General features: G+C 40.6%; 1 protein-coding gene across 8 annotated transcripts in view; it reads left to right on the top strand.

Moving 5' to 3' along the window:
- Camsap2 (calmodulin regulated spectrin-associated protein family, member 2) overlaps positions 1–20,190 on the top strand; it is a 79,349-nt gene that overhangs the window by 29,690 nt on the left and 29,469 nt on the right. For 4 of the 8 annotated variants that reach the window (NM_001134503.2, XM_087580478.1, XM_087580483.1 and 1 more), the window contains exons 3-6: positions 9,463–9,624; positions 15,823–15,906; positions 16,452–16,484; positions 19,984–20,125. In NM_001134503.2, the coding sequence (NP_001127975.1) occupies positions 9,463–9,624; positions 15,823–15,906; positions 16,452–16,484; positions 19,984–20,125 (421 nt within the window). The remainder of the gene's footprint in view (positions 1–9,462; positions 9,625–15,822; positions 15,907–16,451; positions 16,485–19,983; positions 20,126–20,190) is intronic. The other 4 variants (NM_001415803.1, XM_087580479.1, XM_087580482.1 and 1 more) reach the window with 1 other exon arrangement.

Raw genomic sequence — 20,190 nt, 5'->3', positions numbered from 1 at the left:
TAACATTCTAACTTCTCACAATTCCGAATTTGTCAGTCAGCCTTGTAGAATCTTTAACAGAGCTGTGGCTTTTTTCCCCCTGAGAATTTACAGTTCATTTTTATTCTGACGCCTTTTATAACCTCTAACACTTTTCTTTTATAATTAGTATAGATTAATTGTATAAAGCAGTGGGTTTTCATTATGACATTCTCCATTCTTAGATACATATAGCGTACTTAGATCAGCTTCCCCAGCCTGTCTCCTCACCCCAACCCTACCCCATCCTTTATGCCTGAATAAAGTGTGTGTGTGTGTGTGTGTGTGTGTGTGTACATTTTTCTTGATCCATTGCTTCGCCCCAAGCTGGTTCTGTAATGTAACTGTTGTTAGTAGGGCCACAGTTTGAATGAGAATGGTGCCCACAGGCTTGTTTGACGGCTTGGTCCACATTTAGTGGGACTCTTTGGGAAAAGTTTGGAGGTCTGACCTTGTTGGAGGAGGTGTGTCACTAAGGATGGGTTTTGATGTCTCAAAAGCCTGCCGGGCCCAGCCAGTCTCACCTTCTTTCTTTCTCCTGCATATAGATAAGGATGTGAGCTCACAGCTACTGCTCCAGTGCCATTGCTGCCTGTCTGCTGCCACACTCTCCTCCCTGACGGCCATGGATTCTCCCTCTGAAATTATAAGCAAGCCCCCAAGAAAATGCTTTCTGTTATGAGTTACCTTGGTCATGGTGTCTCTTCACAGCAATAGAATAGTAACTGAGACACCGCCAAGCTAAGTTATAGTAGGTAGAACTAGTTACATTCCTACCAACTGGTGTAAAGTTCCCTCCCTGTACACGCCCCTCCACAGCTTTGCTGACACTTGGTTTGTGATGTTCGTTATTCTGCCTGGGGTGAGCTGGACTGCTGCTGTACCTCTGATTTGCATTTCCCAACAGCTGAAGATGTTGGACACTTTCATGTATGTGTGTGCTGTTCATACTTATTAATTTCAGAAGTGTCTGCTTCATTAGCCCATTTGTTAAGTGAATTATTTGCTCCTTTGGTGTTTAACGTTTTTGAGATGCTTGTTGTAATCTATTATTTGTCAGATGAGGATCTAGCAAAGACCTCCCATTCTGTGTGCTCTCCTCTCTTCACTCTGATAATTATTTCTTTTGCTGTATGGAAGTACAGAAGCTTTTTAATTTGATGCACTCTTGTCTTTGAATTCCTGCTTTTATTTCTGGAGCTTTTGGAGTCGTATTCTGGAAGCTGTCTCTCAGGTTCAGATGTTGAAGTGTCTCCCCTAGTTTCAGGTCAGCACTTTGTCTTTTCAGTTGCCCTGGTTTCCATCTTCTACATGTGGACAGTTACTTTACTGTCACTGTTTACAAGGCTGTCTTGGTCCTCACCTCCAGTTTCATTACCAGGAATCGGGTGACTGCACATGGGCCTGTGTCTGGGCTTTCTGTGCTATTCTGCAGACCCCGCCCAATGCCTGGTTTTGTGTTATCACCGAGGCTCTGTAGTGCCATCTGAAGTCATTGTAAGGCCTGGAGCAGTCCTCTTCATTGCTCATCATTGTTTGGATTCTTCCAGGTCTTTTGTTTTGTGCTGTGAGTTTAAGAATTTTTCTCTTCTTGTGAAGAGTGCCATGAAGGTTTTGAAGAAGACTGCATGGCATGTGAAGATTGCTTTTGCTAATAAGCTGGTCACAGTGTTGATTCTGCCAGCCTGTGAACACATGGGCTTCTGCTGTCTGGTGTCTTCCACACTCTCTTCATAGTTTCAGAGCTTGGTTTTTGTTGTAGAGTATTTAATACTTTTGGTTGTTTGTGGGAGTTGTTTTGTGGGGTTGTTGGGAATGGGCCGGTCTCCATGACTTCTGTCTCACTGACGTCGTTATTGGTAGTGAGGAAAGCTGCAGGGGCTTGTGTGTTGGTGTTGGTGTTGGTGTGCATTTCATTGCCGACAGTTTATTCACAGCTGAGGTGTGGGCTCTTTGAAGTCTTAACTATAGGACCGTGCACCTTCATACAGGGATGCTTGACTTCTTCCTTTCCTAATTCTATCCTGCTTATTTTTTCGTGACACACTGCTTTAGCTAAGCTTCCGATAACTGCTGCAGAAGAGTTCTGAGTGGATGCTCTGTGGATTCCGTACTTTAGAGAATATGCTCTCAGGTTTTCCTCATTGATTCTGATGTTGCTGTCAGCCTGTCATCCATAACCTTTATTATGTGGAAGTATGACCCTTCTGTCTTAGCTTCATGTTGTCATAAAGGGATGTTGAAGTTTCTCGAAGACTTTTTTTTGCATCTATTGAAATGATTATGCAATTTCTCCTGAGGCTGTGTGCTGTTTATTGGTTTGCATATGATGAACCATTGTATTCCTCATTTTTAAAAGAATCAGCTGATCATGGCATAATGTCTTTTTAAAAATACGTTGTAACACTGTCTTAGTTAGGGTTCCATTGCTGTGAAGAGACACCACGACCTTGGGGACTCTTATAAAGGAAACCATTTAGTCAGGGCTGGTTATGGCTCAGAGATTTAGTCTGTTATTGTTAGGGTGAAAACGTGGCGGTGCATAGGCAGGCTGGAGAGGTAGCTGAGAGTTCTACATCTGGGTTGGCAGGCAGCAGGAACAGAGTGTCACTGTGACACACTTCTAACAAGGCCACCCCTATAGTGGGGGCCATTTTTCATTCAGACCACCACAAACACTGTTCTTGATGGGTATTATGTTACTTGTGTTTCAGTCCTGGAGATGGAATCCAGGACCTCAGTCAGACTAAGCAAGTGCGTGCTGAACTACATCCCTGGGCATTTTGAGACAGGGCTCTGTGTAGCTCAGTCTAGCTTTGAACTTGCATGACTCTGCATCTGTGTGCTAAGGTGTTCAGTACGTCAGCAGGTCGTCTTAGTTTTTGGTGTACACGCTATGTTACACTGCTACCACTACCTGACTTGGCAGTTTAGGGCATTGAAGCACAGTAGCATCAGGGATTTGCCAGCATTCATTTAATTAAGCTAAGGTTAAAGACCAGAAATTTTATGATCTTTTGATGGCATCGGTCATATTTAGAAAGGATGCTTTTTAAACTTATTTCCTTTTTAACTATATACTGAATTGATTTGATTGCTAATACATAATTTCTTTATATGTCTATCCAGAATAACCACATTAAACATTTTTCATTTACCATTTGAGGTTAAATATGAACCAAATGGAAAACCTGTAAGATAGGTGAAGTATTAATTACAAATTGGGATTAACTCTTTAAAAAAAAAAAAAAGTCTGTATGTGCCATTTCAATAGAATGGCTCCAGTACTTCCTGTGTATAATCGAAGTCTTAGTTTCCTCCTCTGCCCCTTTAGAGGACTTGGGTTTAGTCGGTCTTGTAATCACCGTTTGGGGCTGAGACCAGTGTTGATGTTAGGAATTTCTCTCTTAGCTGTGTATGCCTGTTGTGGGAATGATAAAGGCCATGTAGCCATGAGTGTCTCTCTTTGTGAGGCTAATACACTTCTCACAACACTTAGAAACGCTTCTTTTCTGCCTTTAGAGTGGTATGTGTTATGTTTGTGTATGGCCCAAGTGAGTATGAGAGGACGGTGTATTCTACCTTGTTCCGAGACAAGGTCTCTCACTGAATTGGAAGCTAGCTAACTGTTCCAGACAGAGCCTGCCTGTCTCCACCCTCCCAGTGCTGGGGTTTGGGTGTGAGGTCATGTCTAGCTTCTTATGTGGGTGATGTGGATTCGAACTCAGATCCCTGTGCTTGCACACCAACCGCTCTTACCCACTGGACTGTCTTTCTAGCCTCAAATCTCTTCATTTCTCACATATGATGCTAACTCATTTTTGCTTAGGCTCTTGCTAGCTGAAGATAATAAAATGCACTGTTTGTAATACAGATACCGAGCCCTGCTGTTGGCCTTTGGATGATACTTCACTTTCACCGAAATCACAGTCCTTGGAGCCCAGCATCCTTTTCCCTTTTAGTAAGATGCATGTGGAGCTCTCCTGGTTTTTGTTTTTGTTTTTCATAGCCAGTATTTTTCCCTCTTGCTCCTAAATACTGTATTTCACTCTGCCACCTAGTGTTCTCAGAGGGAATGTTGCTTCTACTGTAGTACTGGGAGTCTACTGGGAATACAGATTGACTTCAAGTCTGCAAGAATGGTATGTGGTTGTGCTCTGCCTGCTGTTCCTGCCTGCTGTGTAACTGCAAATCCATTACATAGGTTTCTGTTCCTGTAAACTGCATAGAGTGGCGCTTGACTCAAAGGTTGTTTACATTAAATGAGTTTGCAGCAAATCCGGAAACCTTTCCATAGTGAGAATGCTAGGAGCAGTAAACAGTAAGAAGCCGAACCCGGCATCTGGTATGGGACAGCGCTATCTGTTGCTATCAATCCGATGCTAATGCATTTAGATAGGAAACTAAATGTCTTTTACTTGAGACCATAAAAGCTCTACTTTTGGCCTTGAGGTTGTTGGGTTTTTTTAATGTTGATCTTTTCTAGGTCTATTATATATATGTATATAATATATATATGTATATATACACTTTGTAAATATTATTTATAACTTACCTCTATCTCATAAAGTGAAAGTATGAAAAATACCGACGAGAGTTCTTAGTTTCTTCTATCAGGGAATTGAGCTGTTTTAAAACTACTTAAGTAATTATGCTTAGTGTTTAGTATCCCAATTCTTGACATAAACTATAGATTAATGTGTGTCTTTGCATGCTGTATAATAAGGCACTTTTAATCACTGCTTTTCATTTCCCACTTCATATATATATAGCATTAATATAGCGATCATTGTTGCATGTTTTATTTTTTAACTAGTTTTATTATGTATATTTCACAGAGTGTAAATTAGCTAAATTAAAGTTCACAAATTACTCATTGTGGGACGTTTATATTTCCCTTTTGATATAAAAAACTGAAGTGATTTCTTGTGTGTGTGTGTGTGTGTGTGTGTGTGTGTGTGTGTGTGTGTGTGTAGAGAAGTGCCAGTAGAAGGCGGATGCAGATTCTTTGGAGATGGACTTACACATAGGTGTGAACCACTTGACTCCAGGTCCTTGGGTCCATGGCAGCAAGTACTCTTAGCCTCGTAGCCCTTAATGTCTACAACCCTTCCCTGTCATATCGTAAGACAAGTAGCCAAGAGAAATCCTAGGATATATGAATTGTCTAGTGACTTTTGAGATGTTTCCCACATTGCTGTCCATAAAGGTTATGATTTTAATGCCCAACTATTTAAGAGATTTTTATCCATGATACCTTGTTTGGAGACAAGAAAAAGGGCAAGTCCTATGGTCTCTGGAATAGAGTTTCTTAAACTTTTTCTTGATTTATGATCCTTTTCACCTGAGAATTTTTTATGTGCCAGGGTATATAAAATAAATTGTATGCAAGTCAATTACTTACTGATAATAAATCACAGGTTTTTAAAATTTAAATTTTAAAATTTATTTGGTTGGTTTGGCTTTTTGAGGTATGGTTTCTCTGTGTAACAGACCTGGCTGTCCTAGAACTCTCTTTGTAGACCAGGCTGGCCCAAACTCAAGAAAGCCACCTGTCTCTGCCTCCAGAGTGCTGGGATTAAAGGCATGTGCCACCATACCCAGCATAAGTTTATTTTAAAACTAATATATAAAATTTTACCATTACTAAGGGAAAGCATGAGATGGATATGCTTATTTATTTTTACATAAAGAATCTAATCTTGGCTGAATATTTGATACTGCAGGGCTAGAACATCTTCAGCTTTTCAGAGGTGATTGATATTTGAGCAGGAGTGTGTATATTTCATGCATATGTATACGTGTTCATGTGGTCCAGAGATCAACAATATGTGTCTCGTCTCTTACTGTCCACCTTTTTTAAAGATAGGGTCCTTCACTGAACCTGGGGCTTGCTGATTAAGTAGGGACTGTCAGGCTTCACAGAAGCACCTTTCTTCCCCTCCCTCCCTCCCTCCCTCCCTCCCTCCCTCCCTCCCTCCCTCCTTCCCTCCCTCCTTCCCTCCCTCCCTCCTTCCCTCCCTCCTTCCCTCCCTCCCTCCCTTCCTTTCTTTCATTCTCTGAGACAGGGTCTCTGTGTATGGCTCTGTCTGTCCTGGACCTTGCTTTGTAGACCAGGCAGGCCTTGAAGTCAGAGATCTGCCTGCCTCTGCTTCACCACCAGCTCTAGGACCATCACCTCCCTGCTCAAGCAAGTGCCCTTCTTAAAGAGACAGAGGTCTCATTGTTGCACAGAATAGTCTTAAATTCCCGGGTGCCACCGTGACTGGTTAAAATGTAAATAAATAAGGTAGTTGGCACACTCTCTGGCATATAAATGAGAGTCATTGTAGGTTTTGTGATCACCAACAAACAGCTTTCTGTTTTGCACAAAGCATTGTTTTCTTCTCAGTTCTGTGAGTTTTTGTAGAGGCTGAAGCCCTGCCTAATGCAGTTAGTTCATTTATTTCCTCAACTTCCAGCACAAAGCCTACTCTTCAGTTTATAACAGTCAGTAAGCTAGCTCTGTCCTCCCTGTCTCCCTCCTTCCATAAATATGTATATAAGAAGGTATCATTTTGTACACAGGAAACAGTTTTGTACACAGATGATTGTCCAGAAGTGAGAGAAGTCAATGGTTTTCATCCTTCATTTCTCTTTAGCATCATCATTGAACATGTTTAAAAATACCTGTGCTTATTTCCTACTTGATTAATACAGATCATAATAGGAGCACAACTGCAGTCTGTGCAGATCTGTGCTCAGTTTAGAGGATGAATGGGGCAGAGGGAAAACTTTACAGTGAGAGTCACAGTCAGTGCCAGCCAGGATTATAAGCAGAACTTACAAACGCAAGGCAGGGAGGCTTGAAAAGGAATGGCAGACTTGAAGAAGAGCAGCTTTGTGTGGTTGTTTTCAGAGAAATGTAGAAGGGAGCGGGAAGGCTAGAGTGATGGGTTTAACTCAGACGAGAAAGCTTGGTCTCTGTAAGGATTTCTGTGTGGCCCTGTTTCTGAGGACACTTGAACACACTTCTCTGCTCACTCCAGATAGGGAGCCAACAGCAGACCAAAGTAAGGATGCCATTGCAGCCTGACCTATCCAACCAGTGTGTTTATTGGGGTTCCTTACAGGACTGAAAATGACTGAGAGAGCTTCATTACCAAAGCCCCCTGCGTAACAACTCACAAAGGAGAAAACTGGGACACACTGCATAGCCCATAGGCAGCTCAGTAGGTTGAAAGGTGTCCTTCCAGGTAGTTCATTTGTTCTGGGCTTTTTCCAGGCAGCTCAGCTGGTCTGAGTCTTTTTCTGGGCGGCTCATCTTGTCTGAGAGTAACTTCAACAGTGTTGTTGTAAAAATATAAAAATTAAAAAGTATAGTTGTCTTTTACCTCGCTAGGTCCTACACCACGGTGCCCAAGATATCTGCTAGATATCTTGGCAGAAACACAGCCCAGCCGCACACTTTCCTACACTCAAACCCTCACATAAAAGAACACACAACACAATAATCTTTGACCCAATTGGTAAGATATAATTGCCCACTTAAACATACAAAGCCCGGTACCATCCATCCCTTAGGAACATTGATAACAACCTGTAAATACACAGAGCAGAATCTTAACATCACCTGCCATGGCTTCTCACCCTCTCCTCTCCCCCTGTCTCTTCTTTTCTCTCCTAGTCTCCTCCTCTTCCTTCAAACTTCTCTCCCACCCATCCTTCCTTCTCCTCCAAAGACAGGCCTCCTTCTATCCTGTACCTGCCTCTCACCTGTACTTTACAAATTCAATGGCAAGGTTCTGGTGAAGTCACCTGATTCCTGGACTAGGCAGCTGTACTTGGGGCAGTGGAATTAGCATCAAATACAGATAACTTCAGGACAAACCACAACACAACAGTCCTTACAGTGGCTGGGGAATAGAGGAGCCAAGTAAATCTGGCTTTTTCAGGGACTTCCTTCCTGAAGCTGTTAAGTTGTTTTCTTCCCCAGTTTAAGAAAGCTTTCACCTCTCCTTAGCACATCCTGTTGCTGTACACACACCCCCCTTTAACATCCTGTGTCTTAAGGAGCTCCCCTCTAAGATAGAAGGTTTTAATCGCCAAGGAGACTGCTATATAACAGAGTGTAGGTATTATGTTAAAAAAGGGGAGGGTATGTAGGAAGGATAGGTTGCAGTCTCTGATTTGGACAAATCATCTAGTCTCTCTTTTATAACATTCTAAAATTCTAATGGATTTAATATAATGGGAGAAACTGTAGAGGATAGTATTTCTGTTAGGTTGGAGACAGCCATAGTAGACATGATGAACACTACAGAGCCATAAAGGAAAGCGCCAAAGCTTTATCAAGAAAGGCTAGGAACAAGTGTTCGCTATCTGGACAACAGAGAACCAACAACGTACCCAGTATACGATGAACTCTTTACAAATCAGTGCGAAAGAGAATGTCCCAAGGGAAGACGCATGCAAAAGATATAACCGGTGTCTGAAGACGAAATGCAGAAAGTTGCTAACCATATAAGAGCATGCCCGGCAACAATCATAACTACAGAGTCTAACAAGGGGGAGGGTTTTTTAACCTGTCATGTAGATGGAGAAAGTAAATATTAAAAATGTGGAAATTGGCATTCTGATAACATTCTTAGTTATCAGAATTCTTAGGATGGAAGACTGTTGTAACTTACCTGGCTATCGGAACTTAAACTGTAGCTACTTTTGGACCCAGTAGCCCCGGAGGAAGTAGTCACCCCATAGAAGACTGTTACAGCACTGTTTGTAAAGCCAAAGATGGTAGACAATGTGAACATTGTACTTAACGAGTGTGTGTTAACCTTTTTGTAAGAATACAAACCAAACCTCATTTATATGCTTTTGTAATATTTTGTATTTTTTAAGCTACTGTATAGCAGATTCATATATTTTAAAAAAGAAGGAAAAAAAGCCATGGGATTACTGGAAGTCCTGTGCGCGAGGGAGTTAGGGGAGAAAGAATTTGGAAACAAGAAAATCAGTTACAGGTTTTTTGTTGTTGTTTATTCAGAAGGGAGACTTTGTAGTCTGAATTGAACGTGCACCAGTATTAATGAAGAGCACAGAAGGATATTTTTAAGGTTCGAACTTTAAGATTATACTACGTGGGTTTGAAAATGAGGATTATCAAAGACGATGCTGGAGTTTGAAAACTGCATTGCAGATGATCCATGAGTGATTATAATGTTTAAAAAAAGAAAGAGGAGAAGAGGCTTTGAGTAGATAAAGGAGCATCTTAGCATAGAACTTCAGTCAGTGTTTCGGTAGTCCAATGAGTCTGGACCTGTTGGTTCACCTTCGCGTGCTTTGTGCTGTTTTAATACCTGTCTGTAGTCTGGCTTTACTACTGATTTTAAGAGAACACTAATATGTTACAGTGAGGCGATTTCTAATGTAATCTTGAACCTGTTTGTGCTTTTCTCTTTTCAGAGTGCACACTTGGCCATGATCGATACTCTAATGATGGCTTACACTGTAGAGATGGTCAGCATAGAGAAAGTAATTGCATGTGCTCAACAGTATTCAGCTTTTTTTCAAGCCACAGATCTGCCCTATGATATCGAGGATGCTGTCATGTACTGGATAAATAAGGTAGGCCTGTCCTCGCTTGGATACAGTTCTAACACAGGAAACTGAAATCCTCAGTTGCACATCGCTCTTGTATGGTTTTTTGTCTTAAATCAAAGGATAAGCCACAATTGCACAGTTTGCTTGAAATATTTTATTTTTAAAAAATATAAAGCCTAACATAGTGACTTAGATCTGTACTCTCAACGCCTGTGAGGCTGAAGTGGGAGAGTCACTGAGTTCAAGGCCAGGTTGGGTCACATTGAGACCTGGTCTTAAATGAAAGCGTCAAAATGATAAAGCAGTTTTATATATCTAACAATATCCAGAGTTGTACTTACTCTTAATAATGACTACTCAGGGCTAATCCAGCTTCTACTGGATTATTACAAACCTCAGGGCACTCACGATAGGGAGCCACATAGTGAGCAGGGATTCTCTTGGATGATAGAATTCTCACACGTTTCGGATTGGGCGAGTCTTAGGTTTGTTTAACTAAATTATACAAAATCATATTGATCATGAATTCATTTTCTTAGAGATTTTTATGGTTTTAGCTTTGAACATGGTTACGTTCTTAATTTATTGCTCTCCTTGTTAGTTGAGTATGCATTCCTTCTTGACCCGCATCCATGCATTCAGCTTGAGATAAGGTCTCACTGTATACACCTAACTGACCTTAGAGAGCTCCTCTTGCCCCTGTCTCCCAGGCGCTGGGATCACAGGCTTGTGCCACCAGATGCAGGTGGCTCTGCTTTCATTTACAGTTGTCATTGCAGAGGAAATTAAACTAGATTTGTGCACAGGCACTGAGCAAATGTAGAAATTACATCTTGAGGTGTCCTTCCTTAAATGCTGTGTGAAACTTGTTATCAGCTAAACTGAGCTGGGGAGATGGCTTAGTAAGTAAAGCCCTTGCTGCATGAGCATCACGTCCAAAGTCCAGATCTCCTGAACCTACAGAAACTGGCAGCCTGCTGTACTTCCAGTGCTTGGAAAGCAGTGACAGGAATCCCGTGAGGCCACAAGTGCCCTGCCCTGTCATATATCCACACGACAGCAGTTCACAGCAGTCCTCAGCAGTCTTCACCCTCCTTATTTCTACCCCATTTTCCGTAATGTTCCCTGAGCCTTTGGGGCAGGGAATTATATAGATAACCCATTTAGGGGTGAACAGGCAGCAGTCACTTATTAACTCTTGACCAGTTATAAGTCTCTGCTTCAGTGCTGCCCACCACAAAAAGGAGCATCTCTGACCAAGGCTGAAAGCAACACAGATCTATGAGAATAAACGTAAATATTTAAAAGGCAGTTTGGCACGTGATCTGCCAGGCAAGTGTGCCCACTGGTACATTAGTGGCATGGCAGTCATGAGGCTAACAAAACTTCTCATGGACCAGATTTGAGGCCTACTCACAGGAGGGAATTCATGCCAATAATGTAAGCTTTGGTCAGAAGCCTGTGGCTGGGGTGGTCATATGCCCTAAGTGGGAAGCTACTACTGTTTTAGAAAACACTCATGTAAGAGGAGAAAATTACCTCCAGCAAGTTATCTACTGGTCACCACCTCAAGGCCATGGTATGTACATGGATAATGATATTGAACACGTTTCAAAATGTTTATTACCATTTGTAATTTTTCTTTTGAGAACCCTGTATATTTCCATAGCCATCTCTCTCAAGCCCCCTCTGTATGACTGTTAATGTGAACAGCCGTCGGATTTCCTCAAAAGGTTATCCTGGACCTACAGAGACGTCCGTGTAATTCTGTCTTTGAGTCCATCCGTGCATCTCTGAAATACAGCCGTCTGGATCATGGTTAATGACCTTTTTAATGTATTCTGGAGCAGAGTTTGCAACTGTATTCATCAGGAGTTTGGCTTGTAATTTTCTTTTCTGTTCATCTGTCATGTGTTCTGAATGTCAGAGTGATATTCACTTTGTAAAAAGAGTTTAGCCATGCTTCTTCCTTGTCTATTTTATGGAATAGTTTGAGAAATGTTGAGTTTAGTTCTTTGAGAGTCTGATAAATATCAACAGTGAATCTGTCTAGGCCTGGACTACTTTTTTTTAACCATAGATATTTTTAATTGCTATTTCAATCTCACTGTGGCTCAATCTTTTGTAATCGTTTATCTCTTTGGTAGGTCATATGCAGCTAGAAGTTCATCCATTTATTTTAGATTTCCAGTTTAATGAGAACATTTTTTTAGATAAGACCTAAAGATTTTCTGAATTTTTTGGCGTTTTCCATTTCTAGTTTTATTCATTTGTGTCTTCTCTTTCTCTTGGTCAGTTTGGCTGAGATTGTTGTGTATCTTTCCAAAGAACCGACTCTGCCCTTCATTGCTCTTTGTTCTCTTTGTTTGGTGTTTCCGTTTCTTTCCTTGTGCCTGGATCTTACTGATACCTGTCCATCTACTGAGTTAGGGCATGGCTTGTTTTCTTTTTCCAGAGGTTTAAGGAATGTCATTAAGCCATCTTATCTGTGATCTCTCCGACTTCCTGACCCCTCCCCCAACCCACCACGACTGCTGTCATTGCTTTCTGTAGATTTTGGTATGTTTAATTTATTGTCATTTGGTTCAAGGATTTTTTTTTTTCCTTCATTTCTTTTAGGTCTCCTTCCTCAGTCAGTTCTGTTTGGCTTAATCCTCCATGAGCACTAGGGACTGTAGGGTTCATCACCTTAGTCCATTGTGATAAAGTAGAATACAAGAAATTATTTCAGTTTTCAGATATTTGTTGACTTGTTCTGTGTCTTGATGCAGGATACATTTTAAAAGAAAATCCCATAGGCTGCTAGAAAAAAAAATATACTGAGATTCCACCTTACAGCAGTCAGAATGGCCAAGATAAAAAACTCAGGTGACAGCAGATGCTGGCGAGGATGTGGAGAAAGAGGAGCACTCCTCCATTGTTGGTGGGATTGCAAGCTGGTACAACCACTTTGGAAATCAGTCTGGAGGTTCCTTGGAAAACTGGACATTGCACTACCTGAGGACCCAGCTATACCTCTCTTGGGCATATACCCAAAGATGCTCCAACATACAACAAAGTCACGTGCTCCACTATGTTCATAACAGCCTTATTTATAATAGCCAGAAGCTGGAAAGAACCCAGATGCCCTTCAACAGAGGAATGGATTAAAGAAATGTGGTACATCTACACAATGGAGTACTACTCAGCTATCAAAAACAACAACATTCACTTTTATACAAAAAAAAAGAAAAGAAAAGAAAACAAACTTAAGTTCAGTTGCGCTCCATGGCATCTATACCAACAAAGCAAACAATTACATAAAAACTTGCACAAAAGGGTTTGAAATGGTTTTATATATACTTGCCAAAGCCTGGAGGGATAAAGATGACCTTCAATAAATAAATGGAAAATGAACTCTGGTAAATCCAATACACACACACACACACACACACACACACACACTCTCTCTCTCTCTCTCTCTCTCTCTCTCTCTCTCTCTCTCTCTCTCTCTCTCTCTCTGTCTTTGCCATGTATGCATGGAGTATTCTGAATATACCTCTTAAATCCATTTGATCTGTGGAACATCATTCAGAAGTTTTTTATTGATTCTTATTGCCAAGGTAACCTGTCCATTGGTGAAAGTAGGTACTGAAGTCAGCCACTGCTGTGCTGGGTTAATTTCTGACTCTGTATTCATCTAGTAATATTTATTTTATGAAATTGCCTGCACCTATGTAACTTCCTCTTGATGGATTGTTCTTTACCCAGTTTGAAGTGAGTCTGTTTTGTCTGAAACAGCAAAACTCCTGCTGTTCCCTGGGTCTGTTGGCTTGGAATGCCCTTTCCCATCCTTTCGCTTCTAGGGTAGTGATTCTCAACCTGTGGCTGAGACCCGTTTGGTGGACACACATCTAACAGATACTTACACTATGGTTCATGAGAGAAGCATAATTACAGTTACAAGGTAGCAACAAAGTAACTTTATAATAGTTTATGGTTGGGGTCACTACAACACAAGGAACTGTTTTAAAGTGCCTCAGCTAGGAAGGTTGAGAGCCACTGCTCTAAAGTAATGCCTACTTTTTATGGTGAGTAGTGGTTTTGGTTTGTTTGATTTTTTGTTTTTGAGACAGGGTTTCTCTGTGTCTCCCTGACTGTCCTAGAATTCCCTCTGTAAATCTGTGTTCTTGAACACAGACCCACTACCTTGGATTCCTGAGTGCTGAGATTAAAGGCATATGCCACCACTGCCCTATGAGATGTATTTCTTGGAGGTAACAAATAAATGGTTTCTGCTGTTTGATACATTCTAAAGTCTTTGTCTTTTGATTGTGGGATTGAGGTGTAATATTCAGAGTTATTATTGAAAATTATATATTGATTCCTGCCATTAGTCTTTTTATCATGGGAAGCTTTTATCTTCCCTTCAGTTATGGCAAACAGCTTTACTGGCACAATGCTGGACAGGCTGTGGTTCTTTTCCTTCCAAGCCCCGTTGAATGAGCTTCCTGTAGGCATTACTTTCCTCATTGCTTAACTGTCTCTCCTTCCTCTCTCATACCCTGAAATTGTTCCTTTTGGCCAGTTAATCTTTATGCCGACAGATCTAGTGCATACTTTTTTCCCTCAAATTAAACTCAGTCCTCTCTAGAAGCACACACTGTCATTCTAAACTTTCCATGGAAAACCCGAGGTATTTACCAAGCACTCCTCTATTTAATGGAATTTGAACACCAACCTGTGGTGGCAGCTTCTTTGACCTTCTCTCCCTCAGGTCTGTGGGTTCTTTTTTAAGCATACATACATTAAGGTATTACCAAACATTCGAGGCTAAATTATCTGTAGACTGGTGGTTCTCAAGCTGTGGGTTTTACTCTTTGGGTTGCATATCAGACATTTACATTGTAATTCATAACTAGCAAAATTACAGTTATGAAGCAACAAAATAACTTTGTGGTTTGGTGGTCACCATAACCTGAGGAACTTTGTTAAAGGTCAGAGCTTTAGGAAAGTTGAGACCCACCAATGTAGACTTTGGTCTTCCTTAACTGTGACCCCGTCCTTCCCAGGGTACGCTTCACACACATGTACTACTCTAATAGTATCAGATTTCTCTTCAAACCAGTGAGCTCACTCTTCTGCTTAAGTCCTAGTCACTCTTTCCTGTATCAGTTGTAAGGAGGTCCACGTGTCCTGTTTCATTTCCATTGCTATGATAAAAGAACAAGGGGCTTATTTCAGCTAACAGTTCTAAGTTATAGTTCCTCGTTGTGGGGAAGTCAAGGCAGGGATAGTCACATCATACCCTGAGTCAAAAGCACAGAGGAATGAATGAGTGCATGCTGCATGCTTGCTTGTGCTGAACTCAGTGTCTTCACTCTTACACACACACACACACACACACACACACACACACACACACACACACACACCACTTTATCACTGCCCCACCTCCCTACTCCTGCCAGTGGTGCACCCACAAATGCACTATATCTTCCCACATCAGTTCAGACAGTCTCCCATAGACATGTCCACAGGCCAACCCAGTGTAGATAGTCACTCGGTGAGAGTCTTCTCAGATGTGTCAAGTTGTCAGTTAAAATGAACACCATAGAAACATAAGTGCAGTTCATCGTGTTCCTTTCTTCCGAAGACTGAGTCCTTTCCTCCTCCTGCTCGTCTTGTTACAGGGTTTTATACGTATAACATGCCTGCGTGCATAAACCACGTATTTGATGCTACAGATGGAGCACAGGGTCTCATACATGATGTCTCACGCTCTACCGTTGAGTCTCCATGTGCTTCAGCCTTCTGTTTTGTACAGAAATTAAAACTTATCTCTGACGGGCTTCGTGTGTTGAATGCCTAGAAGCAGAGTACATGGTAAAGGTTATAGTGAGCTCTTACTAGAACTGAAACTGGTCTCTACAACTTCTGATGTACAGAGGTGTTCAATATGTACTGTGCGATCTACAGAACTGATTTTAGGGTTTTTTTTTGTTTGTTTGTTTGCTTTTTTGGGTTTTTTTTTTTTTTTTTATTCTTTTTTTCGGAGCTGGGGACCGAACCCAGGGCCTTGCGCTGATTTTAGTTTTAAGTAAAGTCTCTTGTAGGGTACTATTTTCTAGTTATAGAAATGATATTTGAGTGTTACCTGTAATATCGGGGTCTACTAAAACCATGTCATTTTATTGCTGTATTTTAATAAAATTCAAACTGATTTTTTTTACATATCTTAAGGTAAATGAACACTTGAAAGACATAATGGAACAAGAACAAAAATCTAAAGAGCACCACACGGCTGAAGCTCCAGGAGGTCAAAAGGTACAGTCTGCAATATGACATGAGATTCATTCATACATTTAGAGATGCCAGAAGTCATTCTATGATATACAAAATAAATACTCACTGATAACTCAGTTGTACTGAGATAGAAACTTAAGGATTTAGTGTTTAAAATAAAAAATAATACTCTGTAGGACTCCCTGAGGTAGCAGAATTATTAACATTTAGATTCCCAGTCCTTTCAGCTACATTGCTATTTGCTTAAGTGATTCTGAATATCTGAAATAAAATTATTTGTTGCTAAAATATCTTTAGTATCCTAAAATATGATTCTGTATAGGGGGAGCAGGAGAGAGGAGGAAATGGCACTGGTCTTGGATATTAGGAACTTACATAGTTTTAACTAAAGTGTTAATTAGCATAAAGCCCTGTGGGAGCTATGAATGGGAGTCCAGCTGGTGGGAGCCTGCTGTAGCATGCTGCTGGTGATTCTGGTGGGAGCCTGCTGTAACATCACGTGGTTGATTCTGATGGCCTTTCCTTTGCCTCCTACTTCCCTGTTTTCCGCCATGCTTCCTCTGAAGTCTCCTTCCAAATGGTTTTGGAAACTGGTTCCAGTAAGTTTTCCTCACTACTTCGGTTTTCTCTCCAGATTATAATGGTATTAGTGGTATTAATCATAGCTTGCTGGTATCATCATTTCATACAAGTCTGTTTGTCATTAGGTAGAGGGATCAGGTATTTTCATAATATAAAATGAAAACAATGGGTCTGGCCAGTTTTCCGGGCAGTTTAAAGTTTGTTCATCACAGCACTTATCATTACCAATGCAAGCATTGATACAAAATCTCGCTAGTGGGAAAAAGTTTTCATAAAAGTGAATCCGAATAATCTTTTTTTTTTTCTTTTTTCTTTTTTCTTTTTTTCGGAGCTGGGGACCGAACCCAGGGCCTTGCGCTTGCTAGGCAAGCGCTCTACCACTGAGCTAAATCCCCAACCCCCCGAATAATCTTTTAAGTTGCCTGAATGTTTAAATTGTTTTGGGCAAAATAATTTCCTTATTATCCTATCTGAAGACAACACTTTACTATTTTTTTTTTTTTCCGGAGCTGGGGACCGAACCTAGGGCCTTGCGCTTGCTAGGCAAGCACTCTACCACTGAGCCAAATCCCCAATCCACTTTACTATTTAATAAAAATCAAAAGTGTATCTGTATCCTTACCGATATTGCACTTATACTGTATAACACTGAGTTGACCTGATGATTGATATTTCAGGGTGAAGTATGGGCAGTTCAAGGTTCTAAGACCTCTTAGGCACCATCCTGATAAAAACATACAGCCTGGTGTGGGTAAGAGAGATGGTTCAGCAGTTAAGAGAACTGGCTACTCTTTCCAGGGACCTGGGTTTAACTCCCAGCACCTGCTAAGCAGCTAACACTTAGTCCATAGCTCTAGTCCCGGGATCCAACAGCCTCTACTGACATCTGCAGGTACCAGGCATACAAGTGGCTTACCACATACACACACACAAATATATATAACATGTATATTATGTTATTATGGTGTATATAATTAAAATCACATATACATATATAATATTAAAATATACCATTTTTAGCCATTGATTTAAAATATGGTGATTCTTTTGAATGCCAGACTTTCGAGTTTGTAAAAAGACTATGCAGTGTTTTCATGCAGTGAATCTATAAAACATGGGCTTCCTGCATTTGGTCCCAATATTCAATATTGCATAAATTAGGTATGGTGGTTATATATCTGTAGTCTCAGCACTTGAGAGACCGAGCAGGAGAATCAGAAGTTCATATTTATACTTGGCAATGTAGTGAGTTCAAGGCCAGCCTAGGACACAAAAAACAAAAGACATTCAGTATTTAAAGGTTCTATATGGATCATAGACTTCAGATTAAGTTTACCTTGGATTGTACAAACCTTACATTAAAGTTTGTTTGTTCAGTGTGAACTTTTATTAGGTATAATCTTTAGGAAGATTCTTTGGCCTGCTGCTCATAATTGCCACTCTAAACCATAGAGATTATTGTCAGCACACGCGCGCACACACACACACACACACACACACACACACACACACACATTTCTCATCCACAAGCTAATTGGCAAAGGAATAGAATTCATTAAACCAGTATTGCTTGTGATGGCTAAGCTGATTCAATCTAGCCCTTGTGTTAGATAACCGGAGAAAAGGCACGTCTGGAGCAGTGCTCAGTGTTTGGAAAGAGAGCTTACCACTGGTTGACTTTCTTCCTTTTCTCTTCCTCCCTCTCTTTTAAATTCTCTCACAGCAACAAAAACAAAGGGTTTTTAGGAAGGAGATAAAAGTCAGTAGTCAGAGTCTAGGCTGTTAACACCAGCAATCAGAAGCCAAGGCCAGAGGATTGAGATTTGAGGGCAATTTAGGCTGCATTGACATACCACCACCTCCCCCCAGAATGAGAAGGAGAACGGAAAAGTAGAATCTACATGATAGATTTATGCATGTAAATAATGGTTTTCTACATATAGATGATGTACGAGTTAGGGATATAATGTCTGTCTTGGATTCCTGCAAATTCTTTTTTCAAGAGGAAAACATGTTCCATGATTCTTACATTATATTATATTTTGGTCAGTAGCCAAGGAGAGAGAAGCAGAGATACACGTCTTTTCTTCATTGGTGATATGTTTTCTGGAAGATGCCATTTAAAAGAACCGAGTTGCACCTTCATGTATTAAGTGTTTTGTTAAAAAAAATTTGAGATTTTCTGTTTTTGTTCTCACCAGCATTTTTTCACAATTGTGTTTTAATTATAAATCATAGAGGTGACAGTTAGATATAATTGAAGAAAATTTTAAATGGTTCTTTTTATTAAAAAGACAGCTACAGCTGGAGGGTGGCTCAGCAGTTCAGAGCACTTATTCTTGCAGAGAATCTAACCTTCTCTACCTTTCGTGGACACAAGGTGTACATATTTACATAAAATCTTCCTTTAAAAAAACCTTCATTACTAATTAAATGTTATTGGTTTAAATATTTCTTGCCATCTGCCCTCACTTTGGGCTGTACATGTTTACAAAAATGGTATACATATTTACATGCTGATATACATAAAATAAACCTTTTTTTAAATGACTACTGAATATCAGTAGCCTATATAATCATACTTTTTGCATCATTAGCAATTGTAAGCATTAGTCTTTTTGGCTTAGGAAAGCTTCTAGCTAATAACAGCCAGCCTGGACTGACTGCCACTTCTGTGTGCCCAGCAGTCTTTTTCAGTCCCCTAGCAGAACTACGAAGTAGGTTTTACTGCCCCATTTTACAGATAAGGAAAATGAGAAATGAGAGTTTAGGTAACTTGTCCAAAGTCACAGCTAGTGAGTGGCAGAACCAGGATGTAAGGGCAGATAATTTGGCTCAAGTTTTTTTTCTTAACTTTTTACAGTGTTTCTCATTTTTAGAGAGCTGTGTTAACATTTTTATTTCGTTATTTTGTTTTTTATATAATTTTACTTTAATATTAGAGGAAGGACTAAAAATTCTCACACAGATTTAGCTTTTGAAGAGCAAAGTTATCATTGAGAAAAAAAATAATTATAAGAGCTATCAAACTCAGTGAGCAGCAGAAGCACTACTCCCAAAGGAACAGCAAAGCAGCCTGTTCTGACTCCCATCTGAATGTCAGGGTACCAGACTTCAGAACCAGCAGCAGAGCCAAGTGTAAGGGTCGAACTCCCTCAGAAAAATAAATCTTTACCTTCTAAAAATAACTTCATGTGGCTGGATGAAAACGTTAAGGCAGAGGCAAGCAAGTCTCTGTGAGTTCAAGGCCAGCCTGGTCTACAGAGTGAGTTCCAGGACAGCCAGGGCTACACAAGGAAACCTTGTCTCAGAAAACAAAAAACAAAGAAAGAAAGGAATTAGTATTATTGCTGTAAGTTTAACCTTGGTGTTATTGCCCCCTTCCCTAAAAGCTGAGTAGTTGGGAATTCTTCTTTCTCTGTTTATATTTTCTAATGTGACTAAGAACCAGAATCCACCATTGTGGTTGTTCTCCTTGCATTGCGTAGTGTTTGTTTAGAACTCTTTCTGTTGTAGGCTCGTTACAGGAAGGAGCAAACACTGCTTAAGCAACTGCCTTGCATTCCATTGGTGGAAAACTTGTTGAAGGACGGCACGGATGGCTGTGCGCTGGCTGCCCTCATTCACTTCTACTGCCCTGCTGTTGTCCGACTAGAAGGTAGGCGTTCCGGGGACAGCTTCCTAAAGTGAGGGCGAGGGCAAGACATATTTAAACCAACAGTA

Source organism: Rattus norvegicus, chromosome 13 (genome assembly GCF_021556685.1).
Source record: "Rattus norvegicus strain SHRSP/BbbUtx chromosome 13, alternate assembly SHRSP_T2T, whole genome shotgun sequence".
NCBI lineage: Eukaryota > Metazoa > Chordata > Mammalia > Rodentia > Muridae > Rattus > Rattus norvegicus.
This window is presented reverse-complemented; position numbering and strand designations above follow the sequence as displayed.